This window comes from Haliaeetus albicilla, chromosome Z (genome assembly GCF_947461875.1).
Source record: "Haliaeetus albicilla chromosome Z, bHalAlb1.1, whole genome shotgun sequence".
In the NCBI taxonomy this organism is placed as follows: Eukaryota; Metazoa; Chordata; class Aves; order Accipitriformes; family Accipitridae; genus Haliaeetus; species Haliaeetus albicilla.
In genome coordinates, this window is record NC_091516.1 from 34186285 (window position 1) to 34207757 (window position 21473).

A 21473-nucleotide genomic window follows, 5' to 3' on the forward strand; every position below is an offset into this window, starting at 1 on the left:
GCACATTTGTAGTGGATTGATAGACATTTCCGGGTTAATCCTTTGTATGTCTTGTCATACATTGAATTTGATTGGATGTTGTTTCTGTCTCAGAATGTTTACATGTAATTGAAAAAGACAGTATTTTTGTGGTAAGGCTTGACATGACTTTACACCTTTTCATTTGCTGGCTTTAAGTAGTAGGCAACTTATGGTAAACTTGCATGCAACCTTATCAGTAAATCCCTTTCATAGGAAAAGCAGGCAGGAATTAAAACCACACCCATTAATCAAAAAACTTGTTCAGCCCAGGACATGATGTCCTTTTCATTCAACTGAAGGTTCCCCTGTCAGAGGGAAAAAGAAGCAGTGGAGTTCTACAATGTTATCTGGATTATTTCTATGAACAAAATTATTAAGATAAGCAAAATGGGGCAGTTTGTCAAATAAAAATGACAACAGTGATTGAACATAAGGACCACAATAAGTGGGTCCAGGCAGCTAGACTATCAAATATAACTATTTTTTAAAATGGAACTTGCATAAAGCCTATAGATTGATTGATTCAAAGTCATATAACAGAGGAAAATAGCAAAAATCAACATCACGCAAAAATAAATTATTATGTAAAAATGATAAGGGAACCATGCTTGTTTGAAAATGAAATGTTATAAAAGGTGCAAAAATCCATCAGTCCTTCAAGAAGAAATAAAATACACAGGGTTTTCTTTAGAAAATATAACACATAGGTGCCATAATTTCCAATGCATCGTATATCATAGATGTTTGTTGGTAACATATCAGAGACAGATTAAATAAAAACTCCATTAGGCTTCAACATACTATAGAAAATGGACAGGTTTTGTTAAATATTACCCTAAAAGAACAAGTACTGAGGGCTTGCAGCTTACACAATATAATCATGGCTCCATATATTCTGTGGCATGCTGAACCAAACTTTATATCAAGAGAGTCCATAGCCTTATATTTTTTTTGGTACATTTTTATGGGAGTACAAACTTCTGAAAAATGTAGATTCTCATCTAATCAAGTATTAAACCAATCTATTTTCAATACTATATAAAAAAAGGCAGAAACATTGTTTATTTAAAAAAATACTGCTATATTAATGTTACTTTTAATATTTAACACAATAAAACACTTTCAGGAAAACCTATAAAACTAGTTACTACTGTTAAAGAAATACCATTTTACCACTTAATGTTAACATTACCAAGTTGTTTCAGCATGACAGGTGACTGCATGTGAAAGCAAAGTGTTTAGGAACTTGGGTGAACAGTGATGTCTATTTTAAAATAACCTGCTGCTTGGTGTTTGGAGACTGTGGCTTTTCTTCTTTGGGCACAGTTTGAGAACTCTTTTGGCAGAGTTTGTTGAAAGAAATGTATCAGCAGTTTTAGCAAATTGTTCTGAGTAAAAAGAAACTTGAAATATTTGCTTGGGATTTGGAATTGTGACAATAATTTGAAGCCACAAAGTAAATGCAGTGTAAAGATGGTGCCAATTATTTTCTCTATTCGCTCATTGCTACGATCTAGAAGAGACACTCTGCTTTCCTTGTTCAAAGGAAGGTTCTGTTTTGTTGGAAAAAAGATTCAGTATCTAGAAAATTTACAATATAGGAGTGAGAGTTCATTGCTAGTAGTCAGTCCTCAAAACGACAAAATGGTTTGGAAGTGAGATGTGTCAGAATAAAATGTGTGCTTGCCTGTTCTGAATCAGGAGTGAGACATTTCCATGGTAATGCCTCACCAAGGCTGTTTTAATGCAGATTCAGAAATTATATCTTTGACTTGAGAAACTCTGAACCTCTATTATGTTTTAGAAAGGTAAACTTAATTGTGTAGTCATTTGTAATAAGATAACTTCAGTAAATCTGCCTGAAAACGTTGCCCCAAATTTTTTAAGGTCTGGCAACAATATGATGTTATAACTCCTGACCAAACAAAAACCCCATACCCACAAACAAAAAACCCACCACCAAAAAAATCCCAAACCAAACTGGCTCTGACACAGCACCAAGTTGTGAATGTGAATATTTTAAATGGCACGAGTCAAATTAAGATGAAAGTCTGGCAGTACTGCAGTAAGAAGAAGTTTGGCCATAAAATATAACAAAACATAACTTGAGTCTTAATAAAAGATAATTAAAAAATCTTTCTCAGAATGTATTTTATTACTTTCTGATTTTTTTTCATAATTGATGCCGTTGCTTGCATTTTGCTCACTTTGGAAGTGGAAAATATGTTTGGTTTGGGGTTTTTGGTTCCTAATTATTTTCTACATTCTAAGAAATGTTCAGGCAAAGACCAACAAAATTTTTTTGCTACTTTCTTTTCTGTATCAGGATCTACAGACCTAGATTATGATGGTGACATATGACTAGAAGCTCAGAGACATAGTTTCAATACTAAAGTAATTTTTTTGCTTAACATTTATACTCCTTTGACATTCACTTTAGCTAGCTGCATGGTTTTATGAACACTGGTAGTGTGAATAATTGATTCAGTACACAGAGAGCTTTATTTAACACATTTATTTCTTTAACAGGTGTATTTTACATTTGTAGTTAACCTTCATTGCGCTAAAGGTTTATTACTTAAAAATGTAATTCCTTTGAAAAGTATTCAAATAAAAAGCTCTAGTGCACCTTATATATTTAGTTTGCAGTATGAAAGATGTATTTTTGAAGATCTTTGAAAAATATTGGACCAAATTTTCTGTTGGTTTAAATTGGCAATTTCATTTTCTAAGGGTCTCGTAGCAATATACTTTCAGTGCATAACAGAGTTATAGCAAAGGAAATCTATGTATTTTTGATGGGAGTTATAAAATCTCTGATTTTGAGGATGGTAACCTGGATTCTATACATTATCAAAACTGTGTTTTGTCACTTCAGACCTTAGTTCATATGTAACTTAGGAAGGAACTAAGTCATTGTCTGGTTGCAGCCTTGGTGGCATCTGAAACTATAGGTTTTATTAGAAAAAAATTTCATTTAATACCATGACAGTGTTAGAAAGGTGATGAACACTTTGGGACGTAGTTATTTCTGAAATCCTTTTTCCTATAAAATGTGACTAAGTGATAAGGCTGGCAAAAAATTGAGTAAAAATATCATTCAATTCTTATTTTTCTAAGTGCTTTGAGAGGAATAAGAATGTTTGATGAATGAAATATCTTCTTGTATCTGCAAAACATAACTAAAATAAAGCACCACTTCTTTCTAGCTAAGTAACCTGAAACAAGTCACAGTTGTGGACATGTCAGCAAACAAGTTCCATTCTATTCCAATCTGTGTACTCCGGATGTCTAATTTGCAGTGGCTGGATATTAGCAGCAACAACCTGAAAGATCTCCCAGAAGACATAGACAGGTAGTTTATGTTTTAATTCATTGACAGGCTTGTGAACTATAAAGAAAATGTAGAAAGTAACAAGGTTCCAAGGGACACCATTAATGAAAAATCACATGAAAAAATTACATTTGGATATGCATCAGATAGTTTTGCATGTAAACTTTACTGTTATTATTGATGGACTAGGTCAGAGAAGAGAAACTACATTTTTTAGCTCATTGATGGCAGATTGCACAGTCAGTGCCTCTACTGTTCTGTTAACTAATTAAATTTTCTGCTGTATTCATGATAATTTGTCATTATATCCAGGCTTTGCTCTTTGGGAAGTTCATGGGGCATACTCTGCCCCAGTTCCAGCAAAGACGACTCACCATATGGAGTTATCAGCACTATCAATCTGGAGGGTAGAAGGGGTGGAGGGAAACATGAACTAAAGCATATTTAAGTTACTGAAAGAACCTGAAAAACTGTCAGTAAAGCAGAAAAATATTGGTAAGATTAAAAAAAAAACACTTACAATCCTCCCTTCCTACTCCAAAGTATATATGCATGTGCACACATATACTCACTCTCTCATTTTAGAGATCCACTAGAACTCATTTTAATGGGACTGATCCCTTTAATGGGACTTACTAGGCTGAGAAAGCACTTTTATTATCCCTAGGCCTATTTATTCATTCTGGAATCCTGTTATAACTTGGTTTACAAAACTTTACATAGCCATAAGTAAACCAAAACACATATTAACTGAAGTTTATTTAAAAAAATGTGGATTATTTATTGATCTGGGAATAGAGATCCCTGAGTCAGAAGAGACTTCACAGAAAACTTATTCAATCTTAACTTTCACAAGACCTTTGTTGTTGGGCAAAAAGACTTTTCTGGGACATTGTGTAATCACAGATTTCTCTGACAGCAGGGCTGAAGTCTTAATTTATGTAATTCACATGCTCTAGCCACAATAGTATAAACCTGCCATTTTTTTCCAGGGGACCTAAGCAGAAATTTGATTAACTTCAAAGAGCTTCTAAGAAGATATTTTTATTTTATGGAAGGATACACACTCAACTTAAGGGTCATTTTTTCCCTGTAACCTATATATATTTATCTATCTCCAAAATATTCCTTTTCTACATTTCATCTTCTCCATTTTGTATTGGGTTGCCAGCCTCAACACTAAAGCATCAAAAGCAGATACCACAAAATAAGACTTTCTTTGTTTGTCTTTGAGTTTTGAATTTTGAGATCCCTTGGGCTCATGTGCGTTCTGAAGGCTAGAAAATGTCAGGATACGCCCCCCCTCCCCCGTAAACTGGTACTCTTATTCAGACTCATGATTTCAATGCCTGCGGTGTCGAAGAACCTCAGTGAACTACCATGAAGTCTGTGATTAAAAAAGATGAGTTGGCAGTAAACTGAAGCCTTACTTAATATCTTTCCCTAAATTCAAACAAACCATATGGGCCTGATAAACAATAGCCTGCAACAGTGTTTTAAGAATGGACCCTTCTGGTCAAATGAGGTAAACTTGTTTCATCAGTTTGCTATGCTTTTTGTCTTCTATCTACTCCAAGGAATAAATGCACAGCCACAAATTACTACTGAATTAGGAAAAGCCAGGGGAAATAAAGCAAAAGAAGCCCAATGCCTTCCTCCACAAAACATTGTCATTAAATTGATTTCAGTGGGACAACTTGCAAAAGTCATATGACCAGGAGCTGGTCTTTCTCTTGGTCCCCACAGTACTAATTACTAGTGAAATACAATAGATGGGCATATACTGCCTAGCACGGATGTATCTGGTTCATAGAAACCAGCATATGGGCAAAGGTGTAAGCTGGTGACCCACATTTTTCATTAGTTCTGGGATACACATGTTGAGGCTTTATATCATAATCTGTCAACATCTTCTGTATGAAAGCACAGTAATTTTTGTAACATTTTATATTGGCCATGCTTCTGAGTACATGTCAGAGGTATGCTAGTAATATCTATAATATTGTACCATAATTGGAAATTTCCATTAAAGTTGATGACAGTTTGTGAAAGTGTGGTATAAGTAATTTTTGAGAAGCCAAAGGTGGTGCATGTAATTGTTCTTTTTTTATACAAGATTAAGTATGTATCGCTATTTTGGATAGATGTTCCTGCCTGAGATAAATATTTTACATTATCTTTATCTTTTACATTTTTACAGGTTAGATCAACTGCAGACGCTTCTTCTACAGAAAAACAAGTTGACTTACCTTCCACGAGCTCTGGTCAACATGCCAAACCTCAGTTTGCTAGTTGTCAGTGGCGATGACCTGGTTGAGATACCTACAGCTGTCTGTGAGTCAACCACAGGATTAAAGTAAGTAAAAGTGAGAGAGAAAGGAATATGTTCTTAAGAAGATATGGTAGATGCACCCAAAAGAAACACTTTTACAAGCATCAGTTTCTACCATACCTGGTGGTCAAATTCTGACCCAATTTATATCAGAATCCTTAAGGATGCACTAGCAAGATTCGAAATTGCAGAGGGGTTGAAGCTTTCTGGTTTTCATCTGCCAGTTCCCTACACTGTGTGTCTGTATGCCTAAACTGCTATTCCTGTGTAGACTTGGTCATAGGAGCTCATCGCCTGTTGATTAGAGTAGAGAATAATTTTTTTTGCTTTGCTTTGCATTTGCTTTTCTTCATTAAGTCATCTTTATCTCAGCCTGTGAGCTTTTCATCTTATATTCGCTTCCTGTCCTGCTGAGGAGGGGGAGTGAGAGAGCTTCTCAGTGGGCACCTGGCCAGCCAAGGTCAACTGACCACAGACTCACAGAAATTTATGAGATTTTAAAAACCCATATGATTTGTTGGAACATTTGTTCTTTTGAAAGTAACAATTTTATTGATTTTTTTCCTTCTTGGAGTGGTAATATCGTCAGAGATTTTCAGAATGCTGTGAACTATATTTGCACATTTTGTAAGTTGTTTATGTAACCATCTAGTTTTTCACCTGCAATGTGTAGCTTTAGGAAATTTGCAAATACGACATAATGCATGTCCAGTCATGCATTGGAAAGAGAAGTACAACAACCAAAAAATGGAGATATGTGTCTGCTAAGTGACACTGGAAAAGTTCCAGATTGCTAGGCAATGTTGTTAGGATTAAGTTCATACCTCTCATTAACAGATGTGAAATTACAGTGTAGTCTGTCAGAAGTTCCATAATAAAGAAATATATCTGTTATTACAAAGAATGATTTATGTAAGTAGGCAAAAAGAAAGAGATAAATCTAGTCACCTTTATATGGAAAGTGGAGTATAGAGAAGGTGCCATCTGAGATCTTTATTTCTAATAATAAATGGAACCTAACAATACCATAATACAAAAATTGAGCAAATGTTCTTTGTTTGCCCTTCTGGCTGTAGTAGCAACTTCTACAATGTTGTTCATGTTGGCCAGTGATGTTCAGAAGCCTGTTGCATATATTCTTGTGTTAATCTCTCTCTAGATTTGTAAGCCTCAGGGACAGCCCGGTTGAAACTATTGTATGTGAAGACACAGAAGAAATTATAGAAAGTGAACGTGAACGGGAGCAAATTGAGAAAGAGTTTATGAAGGCATACATTGAAGACCTAAAGGAAAGGGGTATGTGTTACAGTACACTTCCTGCTGTCTTGGATATAGATGCAGATATACATTGGGAACATTAATTTTTACGAGTACAAGCAATATACCCTTAAACTGTAATTGTCTGTTATGGTGTTAAATAAGACTAAAAGTGAAGATGTCGAATGTGTTTTGTTAAAAGTTTGGGCCCTAACTAAAACACTTGATATTGAACAAATGTATACAATTCAATGATAATGTATGCAATGATTAGCCTCATTCTCCAGGCTTACTTACCTGTCTTGGGACTAGCATTAGCGATTTTGAATTCCTGCAGAAGTGCCTCTCCTCCTCAAAAAGAAATGCAGTGTATATATGAAATGCTTTTTGCATTGATAGAACATTCTTTAATAGTGTATCTGTATGAATGTACTAATTGTTTAACCACTGTAAAATTATTGTAGTAAAATCACTGCTTTTTTCTTTATTGCACAGCATGTGAAAGTTTACATATTACTTTGTTTTGCTATTCTGTCTTATATTTACCATAATTAAGTAACTGTCAATCCCTTGAGTCTTGTTTAGTAAAATGTTTTAGGAAACAAAGGGAAAATTTTCTGTGAGCCAAAATAGCCTATAGGCTCTGTTTAAATCTCTCTGAGAGATTGTGTGTAGAAATGAATTTTGGTGGAATTAATCTTATTGTACCTTTTCATTTCTTGCATGTCATGTAAGTGGTCTGTATAGTGATCTCACAAGACCTGGTAAAAGAGGAGTGTAAAGTAAGGCCACAAGATGTGGCTACAGAATACTTTTCATGTTCTGATACTGGACTTTTGCTCCTTAATGTCCATAAGCTACACACTTGAGTATGCAAGCCGTCTAATTTTAAAGTGGAGTCTGCTCTAAAAGTGCCAGATTCTGATAAAAGTAGCAACAGTGGTTAAAACAAGGAGAAAGAATGGAGGAAAAACTGAGGTCATAATTTAGCTTTAGCAATACCCATGAAATATGTAGTGATGAAGTTGTATTTACATACTTGTGAAATGTGGAGTCTAAGATAATGGCTGCCTGAAACCTGCATTTGGCCCTGTCAAGCATAGGCCACCTTTATACTCCTTTGGGGCAAAGTAGCTCAGGGATACACTTTTCTGCCTTCCTAGACAAAACTTATTTCCATGCTTTTTATGATGAGGTTGGATCATGGATCACTCCTGGATTTCCTGCTTCTGAACTCTTGTGCTATAGATTATGCCAACACCTGCTTTTGAAAAGCACAGAGGAGAAGGAATAGCTTCTGTGTAATACTAGCCAGCAGAATTTCTGAAAGATAACACAGAGATCACTTGTAGAGTACCTTTGAAATAAACCCAAATCTAGTTGTTTCTAGCTAAGGGCCCCATTTATTTGTGCTGGATTACAATACTGAATTCTGAGATGTATTTCATTTTTCTCTTTTCACAGATTCTACTCCTTCCTACACTACAAAAGTATTACTCAGTCTTCAGCTCTGAAGATCAAAAAACTCTACAGCACTAATGAATATCAGAATAACTCTATTTTTATCCACCTGAATAGAAAACACTGGAAACCATAGATGGCCAGAAGCACTTCAAAATTGTCACAATTTTTTTATTGTTACTGTAGTAGCTCCCAGTAACTACACATAAACCAAAAAGCATAAGATGCTGTTTCACCTTTTAAATCAACGTATTTATTTTCAAGTCCACAACAACAGCCACTAATTTACATATAGACCTGGTGAAAGTAAATAGTCACTGTAATAAAGTATACACAGGCAAAGGTGCCCTTAGGATGAAGACATTGTACGTTGTAATTGAAACAGTGGAACATAAATCATCATCTTAAAAAGAGAATTGATTTTATAAGAGGGGAAGGATTAATTTAGAAAATGAATGTGGCCTATTGTATTCTTAAGACCAAATAACACATTTAGTTCTTTACAATATTTAAAGCATGAACACATATATAGTTGTTTGCATTTACTTTTTGTCTTCAGAGAAATTGCTCTCGGGATTTTCAGTTTAGATAAATTTCAACAACTTTATATATAGAAACTGTAGCAATTCTGCTGCTTTATTCAAGCATATTATAAGCTTTTACCTGTTTGCAAATTCAAGTACCAATGTGACTGAAACTTCTGTGCTAAGCAGTCTTACAATATAGCAGTGTATTAAATAAGATTTTAAGGACTAAGCAGCGTGAACAAATACTATCAGCAAAATGATCATAAAGGTTTTCTACTAATGGTTTCAGATTACAGGATTTTGTGGACATTTATTGGAATTTTCAAAGTTGTATAAGAATGAGTTTGCTTGATAAAAAGTTATGTTGCTTGCTATTTAATAATCTGTTTATATACAATTATGTAAGTATACATACTGTAGAGTTTCAGCAATCTAGATTTACATATATTTTTTGTTTAATAAATCAATACTTTTTAATCTAAAAAGACTTGACACTTTGAGAATTTAGACTCAAATTAGACTCAGATTAGAGAATTTAAATAGTCCTAAATTTATGAGTGCAGGTAGAGGAAATTACATTTACATCTTGCTTTTTTATTATAGATGAGCTATGTCCAGTTTTGCACAGTAGTGACAGTCATATTTAAAAAGCAAAGCAACAAAGGATGTGCTCCTCAAGACTTCCATATAAAAGAACACTGCTTTTGACATTTTCTTTCCTTTTTAGCATTCACTCTTTTGAAAGAAGAGAATTTGTAAATACTAGATGTGTTATTTATTCCAGTCACAAACTCCTGCAGTTATATTACTATCCAAAACGAAACCTTCTCGAGTTGGTCTCTAGGTGTTACTGCTGCTTTTAAGCAAGTCCTGGAACAAAGAGAAAGTTTTAAAAAACTCCAAGAAAACTTGACATTGATCTGAAACAGAATAGTGGAAGATCTGATTTTTTTTTTATTACAAAGATATTGAAATATGATAAAATAGTGGCAGTCAAAGTGGGCTTAGAGAAATCAGACTCTGAAACTACTCTACCAAATTTTCTTTTAGTGAAATTATGCATTTGGTTGATTAGGTATTGATATTGATGCAATAAACTCCTATAAGACATCAGATCTGGCATTGCTTCAAACTCTATTTCTAGACTTCTATTGTAGTCTAATATGATAGGAATGGAAATCACAACTGCTGTGTTTATAAAATCTAGATGTCCACTGTGAGAGTTGTAAATTTAAGAAAAACTAGGGGTGCCAACATAATTAACTAAACAAAAGTTCCCAGTGCAAATTCTAGTGTCAGAATTGTTGGATATATAAACAGAAGGTACTTGAATAGAGAAGTTGTATTAGTACTTATTTAGCATTGCTGCTAATCTTACTTGAAAGATTTCTGCTGTTCACAGATAAGAAAGATGCAGATAAACTGGGGAACATTCAGAAGAAAACCAATAGCATAAATAGAAAACATGCATTTTTAAGTTCATTGAACAGTACAAGTCCATTTGCCTGTCAATGCTTATCAATGAAAAATCACAGTCTAGAAACAGGATTTTTTACTGCAGCAGACAAACATAAAGCAAAAGACTAAAACTTTAATTCACAGATTTGAACTAGAAACAAGGGGCCTGTTTTTCAGTAAGAGTAACCATGGGACAACTCACAAAACACTGAAAAAGTCTCAGTCACTAGCAATCTTTTAAGTCCAGGTTAACATTTTCCTTAAAAAATTGCTCTAACAGTTAAGCAAATGGAAAATGCAAGGTCAATGGTATACAGGGGATCAAACTAGTGGTCCCCAACTTGACTTTGGACCTCTGTGAATCTAATTTTCATAGAATCACAGGGTGGTTTTGGTTGGAAAGGACCTTCAAAGATCATCTAGCCCAACCCCTCTGCCACAGGGAGGGACATCTTTCAGTAGATCAGGTTTTTCAAAGCCCCGTCCAACCTGACCTTGAATAATTCCCATGATGGGGCATCCACAATTTCACTAGGAAACCTGTTCCAGTGTCTCACCACCCTCATCATAAAAAAATTCTTCCCTATGTCCAATCTAATTCTATCCCATTTCGGTTTAAAACTGTTACCCTTTGTCCTGTCACTACAGGCCCTGGTAAAAAAATCTTTCTCCATCTTTCTGATAAGCCCCCTTTATATATTGCAAAGCTGCAATAAGGTCTCCCTGGAGTCTTCTCCAAGCTGAACAAATCCAACTCTCTCAGCCTTTCTTCATGGGAGAGGTGTTCCAGCCCTGTGACCATTTTTGTGGCCCTCCTCTTGACCTGCCCTAACAGGTCTGTCTTTCTTTTACTGGGGACCACAGAACTGGATGCATTACTCCATGTGGGGTCTCCTGAGAGAAGAATAGAGGGGGAGAATCACTTCTGTCGACCTGCTGGCCATGCTTCTTTTGATGCAGTATATGATTGGCTTTCTGGACTGCAAGTGCGCATTATTGGCTCATGCTCAATTTTTCATCCACCAATATCCCCAAGCACTTCCCTGCAGAGCTGAGAGCTTTTATTCCTAGCTCTTGTAGAACATTACTTCCCAAAATTTCATCCACAGAAAGAAAGGATTATTTTTGTCACAGAATTTGTCAAGTACCTCTCTTTAAGGGGAAGATGGTGTACATATACGACGCTTTCCATTACGCCTAAGAGAGCCAGTGGGTAATGTCAGCTATAACGGAAAGTTCTAATTTCAGCATAACCACATATAAGTTCTACTTCTATGTCCTGCAGAGCAAAAATACTGTGAGAACATACTCATCGCATGCTGTTAAATGTAATTTTATTAGTGTCATCCACTGCAGTACAAAGTCTCTCTGTCAAAAGACGCCTCCTTTTGAATTTGGTCTAATTTTATCGGTTTTCTACCTAACTTGATTTACTAGTAATTTTACTTTAAACTACTATCTTTAACTAAAACCCAGCAGTTCCAGAGACAAGAATTCTGTTATTGGCATGTTGCATACTTTCTTTTTCAATTTTGAAAGTAAATAATCTTATGAATTAAAGGAATTGTGTGTAGTAATGATAATTTATGCTATATTCAAACTTCTGAAGTCAGATACTTAGATCCCTAAAGGAAAGCAATGTGTTTTTCCTTCTGAGCTGCACTAGCAAAATACATGTGTTGTGTACAGCATTTTTATTGGTTGTGACTAGCTGCCAAATACTACACTTCCTAAACCTCAACACTTTCCTTCTGCTTAGCAAGTAGCTGCTATTCAAAAGCAGCTAGACTGGGAGGAATTGAAATATGTGTTATAGAACACTCACTGGCACAATGTGCAAAAGTAAATCAGATATTTACTTTTCATTGTGTTCCTTTTTCTTGTTCTGCGTTGTTTTGGCCTTGGTTTTAAGGAGAGCAAACTATAAGCTAGGAAGATAAACTTATAATGAAAACAAATAACCTGAAATTTAGTTAATGAGTACCTAGGAAAAACATAGTCTTGCATCAGGTATTGGTTTAAAATTTACAGTTAACACTGGACAATATGTTCTTTTTTTTTTCCCCACGCTGTTTTTACATACCATTGGAACTGTTTTACTGTGTTTATTTTCTGCAAAGGAAGCACCAAGCAAAATGATAAACAGGGAATGCTTTTTTCTTGACGATGTGACTTGCTTTCAGTAGCCTGGTCTGTGAAAGATTTCTGTACAGATTAGTGTCTACTTCATAGAGGATGGGAGGAAGTTGGGAAATAGGAGTTTTTTTCTGATTTTGAGGCCTCATTTGAACTAGACCTAATAAATAGAAGAACTGTAACTCAGCATAACTCTGGTTATGCACCTCTTGAGTAACCCTTCTATATGTTGAGCAGTTCAGGAAGAGTCTCCTCTCTTTTCAATAGCTGAATCTGCTCCTTGAGCCGATTCCAACTGTAACTATATTCTATCCTACATATTGTTCTCTTCTTCACTTCACTGGTCCATTAACAGCTCTGAGTGTTGCTTAGTGTAAATAGGGGATCTGCATAGTGTTTTCATTATGTGCTAACTGGCATTAATATAAAAGGATCATTACTATCTCTTACCTCCCCCTGGAACTTTCTGTTTTCTTGTTGCCATCTGCAACATAACTATTTGAGGTTCAGCAAAATATTAGTAAAGATGCATTTTATATCTAAAAAGCAATTACTTCTTAAACATATTACCTCTGCTATGTTCAGAGCTTCAATTTTCCAGTAATGCTTCCAGCCTTTTCCTAAAATCAACAGTGACATTTATAAAGTAATTAAATTAGCTGTCAAAACATGGTGAATAGATCTGCAAGGAAGGATATAATCTTAGAGACATAAAAATCAGTCTTAACCTATACAAGAACAATGTTTGAATCCAGATTTACATATACAACTTTACATTTTCTTTATCATTCTTTACACAGGTCCAGAAAAGTTGAGGCTGAGTCAGCCTTTGGACATGTGTATTATGTAATGACATAAAATAATATGTTTAGAAAAAACAATGTGTTACACTGTAGGGCCTTAAGCTAATAAATACATGTGGTGCTCCTCTGAGCTACTGAAGCTGCTGTCTGTGCCTGGGACATGTCAGATTTTTTGTGTGTACACTAGTTACAGTGTTTTGCACAGAAGAACACTACAACATATTTCTTTCAGACTTCCTACAGGTTTATGAATAGCATGAAAGGTTATTCAATGTTTCATTCTTATTCTGTGTTTGCTGGTTTAAAAACTACAATGATATGTCATCTTTAGTATCTGTATAACTTTCTGTCAGCATAAATATTTGAAAATAAGTTGATCCCAAGTTTCTTGTGGTGCTGCCCTGGCCCCAGGGGGGTAGCACAGGTCAGCTGTCTGCTCTGAGTGCATTAGGAGAAGGTGAGTTCAGTGGTTAGACATTGGCAACTGCAGGAACCATGAGTGGCAACACTTGATACAACCAGGTAGCTAAAGGAGATTGACCCTTTCATTTATTTTAATGTAAATCTGGTTTTGTTTTTACATTTTAAAGAGGTCCATATCACCAGGGTTCCTTTCTCTATAGCTATGGAAGCTGTACCTCAAAGCACGTGTTGGTATTTTAAGGTAGCACATGATTTCAGGAATGAGGGTTTAAAGAAAGCAATAGTATTTTAGTTGCACTGAAGTGACCATTGACAATACTTGATATGGTTGAAAATTATTGGGATGTATCTGTGTTTATGCTACAAGTGCGCTTTGCATATATTAGAATGTCTTGCTTAGGCCCAGAAGATGTCCTGTAGTTCCTTTTCCTCTTACTTTGGACTAGTGTAAGGTTATATATTGTATTAAGCCAAACTACCTGGAACTTTCAGGCTCAGGGTAAATGGGGAAAGACTTCAGGACTCTGTTTCATCTGTCTATTCCTTTCCTACTCTTTCTTTTTCTTTCACTCTCATTTATGTAACAATTTAAAAATCAGAAGTTCATATTAGAAATCTCTTCTACAAATTAAAAAAAAAAAAGTCATGCAATTTTCAAGAGCTTGTTTGCTACCTGGTACTGACAATCAGCTTCTAAACTGGGTGGTCTCTGAATCAGTGGCAGTAATTAGCAGTTGGTATGTGTGATGTGTATAACAGGTGTTGGCATGCTGGTTAGAAGTTCTTAACAGTGAAATACTATATCCTGCCTGAGGGCATTCACTTATATCCCTTTTCTCTCCTGCCAGTCTGTCACCTAATGCTCTAGGTATGATACTAAATTAATACTCTGATATTTGCTACTTAACCATTCCTTGGTTTCTTAAAAACAAGTTGCATGTTTCATCCCAGGACGCATCACAAACTAGCAGGAAGGCTCCTGCTCCACCTGAAGCCTTGCAGCTGTGGACAGCTTTACTGCCCTCAAAGCTGAGGAGAAGTTGGGTATGCTTTCAAGCAAAGCACCCAGGACGACTAACTCTGAACCACACAGGATAACCTGGAGGAAGTGATGAGTGGTAGTGGTGGGCAGCTCTCTGCTGGAGGGGATTGAGGCACTCACCTGCCAACCCAACCTGTTGTCCAAAGAATTTTGCTGCTTCCTGGGACTGTGGATCCAGGAGGCTGTGGAGAGGCTGCTGAAGCTTGTCCCACCCTCTATTGCCTCCTGCTCTTCTCCCCTGTGGGCATGAGTGATACTACCAGGGACAACCTCAAGAGTATCAAAAGTGACTATAGAGTTCTGGGGGTGGTAGCTAGGGTTATGGGACCCAGGCGGTGTTCCTTTCGATCCTGCTGGTGAGGGGAAAGGGTTGACTACATATTAACAATTGGTTGCTGAGCTGGTGTCACCAGCTAGGTTTGGTTTCTATGACCATGGGACCCTGTTTGAGGATTAATATCTGCTTGGGAAAGAGGGGATCCATGTAACGTAGTGGGGCACAGGTATCTTTGCCAGCAGGATGGCTGGCCTGGTTAAGAAGAGCTTTAAACTGGGAATGACAGGAGAGGGAGAGAGTTACCAGCAGCTCTGTGAAGGAGTGGTAGACAGTCTTGACGTACAAAGGACTGGAGCGATGTGAGTGAAAGGGAACAAAATCCACAAGACAGGGCTCAAGCATTTGCATATAAGCAAGGAAGTGCATAGAAGACACCACCATGGGAAAACCTCCCAGACTGTTTCTGGGAAATCAGCATGCTCAGGTGCCTTTTTGAAGTGCTTGCACACTCATGCACACAGCATAGGGAATAAACATGAGGAATTAGAGATCTGTGTGCATTTGCAGGGCTGTGATCTTGTTGGAATCATGGGGATGTGGTGGGATGACTTATGCTGCAATGGAAGGATTCAGGCTCTTTAGGAAGGACAGCCTGGAAAAAATGAGGACATGGAGCTGCCTTTTATGTGAGAGAATAGCTGGAATGCATGAAGATCTCCCTGAGGGTGGATGAGAAGCCAACAGGTTTATGAGTAAGAATTAACAAGTAGACCAGTGACACTGTAGTGGATGACTGCTATAGGCCATCTGATCAGGAAGAACAAGTGGATGAGGCCTGCAACACACAGCTAGAAGCAGCCTCACATTAGCAGGTTCTGGTCCTTGTGGAGGACTTCAGCCACCCCATTTTCTGCTGGATGGACAAGACATCAGGGCATAAGAAATCTGGGAGTTTCCTGGAGAAAATCAGTGAAAACTTCCTGATGGAAATGATAGAGAAACCAGCTAGGAGAGGTGTTCTGCTGGACCTCATAGTCACAAACAAGCAAGGGCTTGCTGGGATGTGAAGGTCAAAGGCAGCCTTGGCTGCAGTGTCTGTGAGATGGTGGAGTCTGGGATCCTAAGAGGTGATGAACCAGAGTAAAAAAGCAAGATCACAACTCTGGACTTCAGGAGAGCAGACTTTGGCCTCTTCAGGAATGTGCTTGAAAGTGTCCCATGGGATAAGGCCTTGGGAGAATTAAGGGGCCAAGAAACTGGTTGATCTCCAACTATCACTTCTTTAACCTCAAGGGCAGTTCATGTCAGTGAGCAAGAAGTCATAAAAAATACCAGGAGGCCGGTGTGGATGAACAATCAGCTCCTGGAAAAACCTCAAAGAAAAAAAAGAAGTATAGAGAAGGTGGAAGCAGGGACAAGCAGCCTGGAAGGAATAATGAGACACCTTCCAAGCATGCAGAAGAAAGCATGGCTAGGAAAGCCAAAGCCCACCTGGAGTTCAAATTGGCGGGGAATGTCAAGGGTAACAGGAAGGGATTCTATAAAACTGTAAATGGCAAAGGAAAGACTAGGGAATATGTGGCCCACTGCTGAATGGGGTGGGGAACTTTATACAGGATGTGGAAAAGGCCAAGGTACTGAATGCCTTCTTTGCCTCAGTCTTCACTAGCAAGACTGGCCTTCAGGTATCCCAGGTCCCAGAGACCAGGGGGAAAGGCTGGAGTGAGGAAGATGTACTCTTGGTGGAAAAGGATCAGGTCAGGGAATACTTCTGCAAATGGGACATACCTAAGTCCATGGGCCCTGATGGGATGCACCCATGAGTGCTGAGGGAGCTGGCTGATGTCATTGCAAGGCCACTCTCAATAATCTCTGATTAATCATGGCAACTGGAAGAAATGCCTGAAGACCGGAGGAAACCAAACGTCACCCTCAGCTTCAAGAAGGGAAAGAAAGAATCCCCAGGGAACTACAGGTTAGTCAGTGTCATCTCAATCCCCAGAGAGGTGATGGAACAGTTAATCCTGGAAACCATTTCCAGGCATACTAAGGACAAGAAAATCATAAGGAGTAGTCAGCATGGATTTGCCTAGGCAAAGTCATGCCTGACCAATTTAATAAACTTCTACAACAGAATGACTGGCCTGGTAGATAAGGGGAGAGCAGTGGATATTGTCTGCCTGAACTTCAGTAAGGCCTTTGACATTGACTCCCATAAGATCCTCACAGACAAGATGTTGACGTATGGTCTGGATGAACAGACAGTGAGGTGGACTGAAAATTGGGTGAATGGCCAGGCCCAGAGGGTGGTGATCAGCAGCACAAAGTCTAGTTGGAGGCCAGTAACAAGTAGTGTACCCCAGGGGTCAATACTGGGTCTGATCCTGTTTAACATCTTAATTTTTGATTAATATGGATAATCATCCAGTAATGATCTGGATGATGGGGCAGAGTGTACCCTCAGCAAGTTTGCTGATAACACAAAACTGTGAGGAGTGGCTGATACACTAGAGGTTTGTGCTGCTATCCAGAGGGACCTCAATGGGCTGGAGAAATGGGCTGACAGGAACCTCATGAAGTTCAGTGAGGAGAATTGCAAAGTTCTGCACCTGGGGAGGAACAACCCCATACAACTGTGGAATAACTACTGGAGGTGACTTCTAAATTCAACCTGTATTAAAGGTACAGCACTGTTCACAGATTAAGGAAAGATATAACATTGAAGAAGCTTTCAGGGTGGAATGCAACCGGTATGCAAGGAATCCATTCCATAGTGGTTCCCTAGACAACATTACCTGCAAACTGGCATGGAGGGTGGAACGGGTGAAGACTCCGTGGCCAGGCTCTGTGAATCACTGCAGAAATGGGAACTTCATGGAACTATGGTATTGATAAACTGCATATTTCACCCCCTGGGCCAACAGTCTGTCATGTTTCGACAGAATGCTGTCTTTTGTGTGAACTATGCTCATTATAATATCATTATAATACCAAAACACACCTCCATCCCAAAGACTACCTGCCTCCAAGTTGTGACTACCCCCTCACTGAGCTTGTGCTCTGAACTTTTGTTAATCTATACCTTTAAAAGTGAAGCGAGAGAATTTTATACCAATCACAATAAAGGTATGTATGACTAGAGTCACTCAAGCTCCACCTTGAAGTAAAAATTGTATAAAAATGGCCTAAGGAAGGGGGAATGTTCGGGAAGATACCATCGCAGACTACCTCTGACTTCTGGGATCATCAGTCAATGGGCTGAGCCTCCCTTCCCTGCCATAGGGACGCCTTTGGGTGAGATATGGGTTACTTAATAATCTCTCTTTCTCTCTACAGAATCGCTTTTCTTTTTGATTTCCTGCACTGTTTTTAAGGTTAGCACATGCTTTTGCAGACAGTGTATTTATCACCAGCAATCCATAAGAACCTGTAAATCTGTTGCTTTAATAAACTGTACTATTCTTTAAGCTAGCCGTAAAAGTTTCTCATTGGGTGCCGCCAACTCTAAGTCTGGCTGTGTGAGTCCATGGAGCACAACTAAGCTGAAAGTGCAGCATTCTGTTAGTGAATTCGTAATCATGAGAGTTCAATCAGTTGAACGTGACTGGATTAATAGTGCCAAATTGGATATCACTCATAATCTAAATCTAGCTGCCCCTAGCCTCTCTGATATCTGAGGATAAGCTGGAATGCAAGGGGGTTTATTTTCTGCCAAATTACTCTACTGTTTTATGCAACAGCAACAGTACAGATTGGGGCTGCAAAGCCTGGAAACAGCTATATAGAAACTGCCCTGGGGGTACTGTTAGTACTGTTCATCCTGGAGAAGAGAAGGCTCAGGGGGGTGGGGGGTGGGGGCTGGGGGGATGGGACACTGACCACCTTATCAGTGTATATAAATACCTGAAGGGAGGGTGCAAAGAAGGTGTAGCCAGGCTCTTTTCAGTGGTGCCCAGTGACAGGACAAGAGGCAGTGGGCAGAAAATGAAACACGGGGAAGTTCTTCTTGAACATCAGGAAACACTTTTTTGCTATGAGGGTTACTGAGCACTGGCACAGGTTGCCCAGGGAGATGGTAAAGTCTCCATCCTTGGGAGGTATTCAAAAGCTTTCTGGACATGGTCCAGGGCCATCTACTCTAGGTGACCCTGCTTGAGCATGGGTGTTGGACCAGATGACACCTAGAGGTCTCTTCCATCTTCAATGGTTCTGTGACCCAGGAACAGGCCAGGTGTCCTGCAACCTGCTTTGCTGCATGTGGCTAATTCCAGCTGTAATGTTTCAGCACCACTGAAAGTTTGTTTGTATGGCCTGGGTGCAGGTTCAGTATGGCAGATTTAATGGAAGAGTGTTATCTGCTGTGTTGTCAAGTCTGACACCCTAAGTATAAATCCTGACTGAATATTTCTATAATGCAGTAGTGTTCAGGAGAACTAGACTGAAATAATATCTTAAGTCATGAGTGAATACTGCCTGACATTCATCACAATTTGAAGATATTAAAAGCTACTTCAATGAACAGAGCACTTTGCTCTGTTTTAGAACTGCTTCCCTCTATATCTGTGGCAACCAGTATTGCTGTACTGTGCTTCAGGTGTTTGGATTAATTTGTGTGAGTATCATACGGAAATTCAGCAGAATTTTGCAATGATGTTGTCATTTTGCACCCATGGGAATGTTTCAGGCCTCTGTTGTGTACCCCTTGGTGTTGCATGATGAAAAAGCCTGTATAGCCCTGGATTTCCTTTTAAAGCATGACCTCTGGATCACATCTTATTTGCTATTAGCCTAGACTGGCAGAATCTGCACAGTAAATGGCCAAATGTCCTGTATTTTATAGTACTCTCTTCTATGTCATTAGTACTACAGGGCTTTCCAGTAAAGGCAGTGAACAAGTGTCTAAGCAGACAGTTGGTTTGGTGTGTTTGGATGCTATAGCTTTTGTTAAAGCTTGTTGCTTTTGGTGTTAAAAAAAAAAAAAAAGCAGCCTCTTGGCTATGTTTAAAATCCAATCTGAAATATGAGGAGCAATGACAGGTTCCATTCGGTAAGTAAAGTAATTTTAAATATAAAAGACTAAGTGAAGGGAAGAACAATTTCAGAGGAAATCTCTGAAGGCATTAATAAGATGTCCTGGTCAGAGTCTGACAGTCATTTCTTTTCATGGTGGTGCCAGCCTAATTAGTTCTTCATATTGCTTTCTGGCCCCTCAGGGAACTGACACGGGTTAAGTTTTTTGTGGGTTATTTTTAATTCAGGTCAGATCCTCAGTCTGTTTGTCTGTATCTACTGTCACAAAGGGGCTTAGGAAAGCATTTCCTCTGAAAAGTAACTCCAGCACTACCTCTGAAATAAATGTTCACCAAACTACAGCTTTGCCACATTAGCAACCAGGTAGTGAAGGAGTTGTAGGTTATCTAGTTATCTAGTTAGACCTGGCTCCTGATGTTGTGTGATCTATTTTAAATCAATGTAGCAGATACACATGGGAAGTGCCACTGTGAACTACCAGAATAACAATTGTAATTGACACCTCTGTAATATGGGAATAGGAATGAACTTTGGAAAACAAAAACAGCCGCATCTGTGGTTCTTAAGTATCGTATTTTACATGCAGTCTTCTGGGAATTGTACTCCATCCCTCATGCTCTGTGCAGTTCCTAATTTCAAGGGCTTTCACACCTGGTTGATTTACTTCCTTTCCTCAAAAGCTCACAATGAATCCTTTATGACCTGTTTAAAACCCATATAGAAATAAAAATATGAGAAACAAAGAAAATCCAAGGCAGACTAACCACTGCCTGAGCAATGATAGTTCTGAACAGAATTCACTGATCATTCCTATACTTGTTTTGGAGGAAGATAAACATTTCTGGAGCAGTTTTCCATTCAAACTTTTAATTTAATCAAACCTGATTTTATAGATTATATGTGGGGAAAAACTGGTGAATGTTCTTGTTTCCTCAACCTTTTTTTTTATAAGCTCAAGGTTTTAATTTTGAGTACAGCATCAAGGGTCAGCTGCCTGGAAGGGAGCACTGATATGTATGCACTTTCGAATCACAGTTCAATGTATTACTGCAATTCAAAGTGCAACGGTTACTTTTTTTAAGGTCTTCCAGTTTTATGGCATTTTTCTCTTGTTTTATTTTCTAAACATCTAGGAGGCAGTATGAGGTATTTTGCAGGACAAATGATGTGATTGGAGGAGGAAGGTTGAGGCTTTCAGAGACGGAAAGTCCAAAGAGGTTAAAGAACTGAGGTGTTTCTCTTGGTGTTTCTGAATGAAATGAGTAGCCTTCTACTGTCTAGAAGGCATAACTCTACCCTTCAATATTTTGGAAAGGTTTTAGTTTCTATTGATACATTACATGGGGCTAAGGCTTCAAAGTTTTCACTTGT

At 38.1% G+C, this 21473-nt stretch overlaps 1 protein-coding gene across 2 annotated transcripts in view; it reads left to right on the forward strand.

Annotated features, from left to right (window-relative positions):
* The window catches only part of LRRC2 (leucine rich repeat containing 2), a 67086-nt gene extending 57041 nt beyond the window's left edge, over nt 1-10045 (forward strand). Inside the window, exons 6-10 of one of the 2 annotated variants that reach the window (XR_011323452.1) lie at nt 3231-3376; nt 5556-5711; nt 6847-6983; nt 8409-8518; nt 8625-10045. Coding sequence is in view for 1 of the 2 variants with exons in the window: in XM_069777508.1 (XP_069633609.1) it covers nt 3231-3376; nt 5556-5711; nt 6847-6983; nt 8409-8458 (489 nt within the window). In the remaining variant the exon portion in view is untranslated. Of the gene's footprint in view, nt 1-3230; nt 3377-5555; nt 5712-6846; nt 6984-8408 lie in introns of both variants that reach the window. The other variant, XM_069777508.1, reaches the window with a different exon arrangement.
* Nucleotides 10046-21473: the final 11428 nt, after the last annotated feature.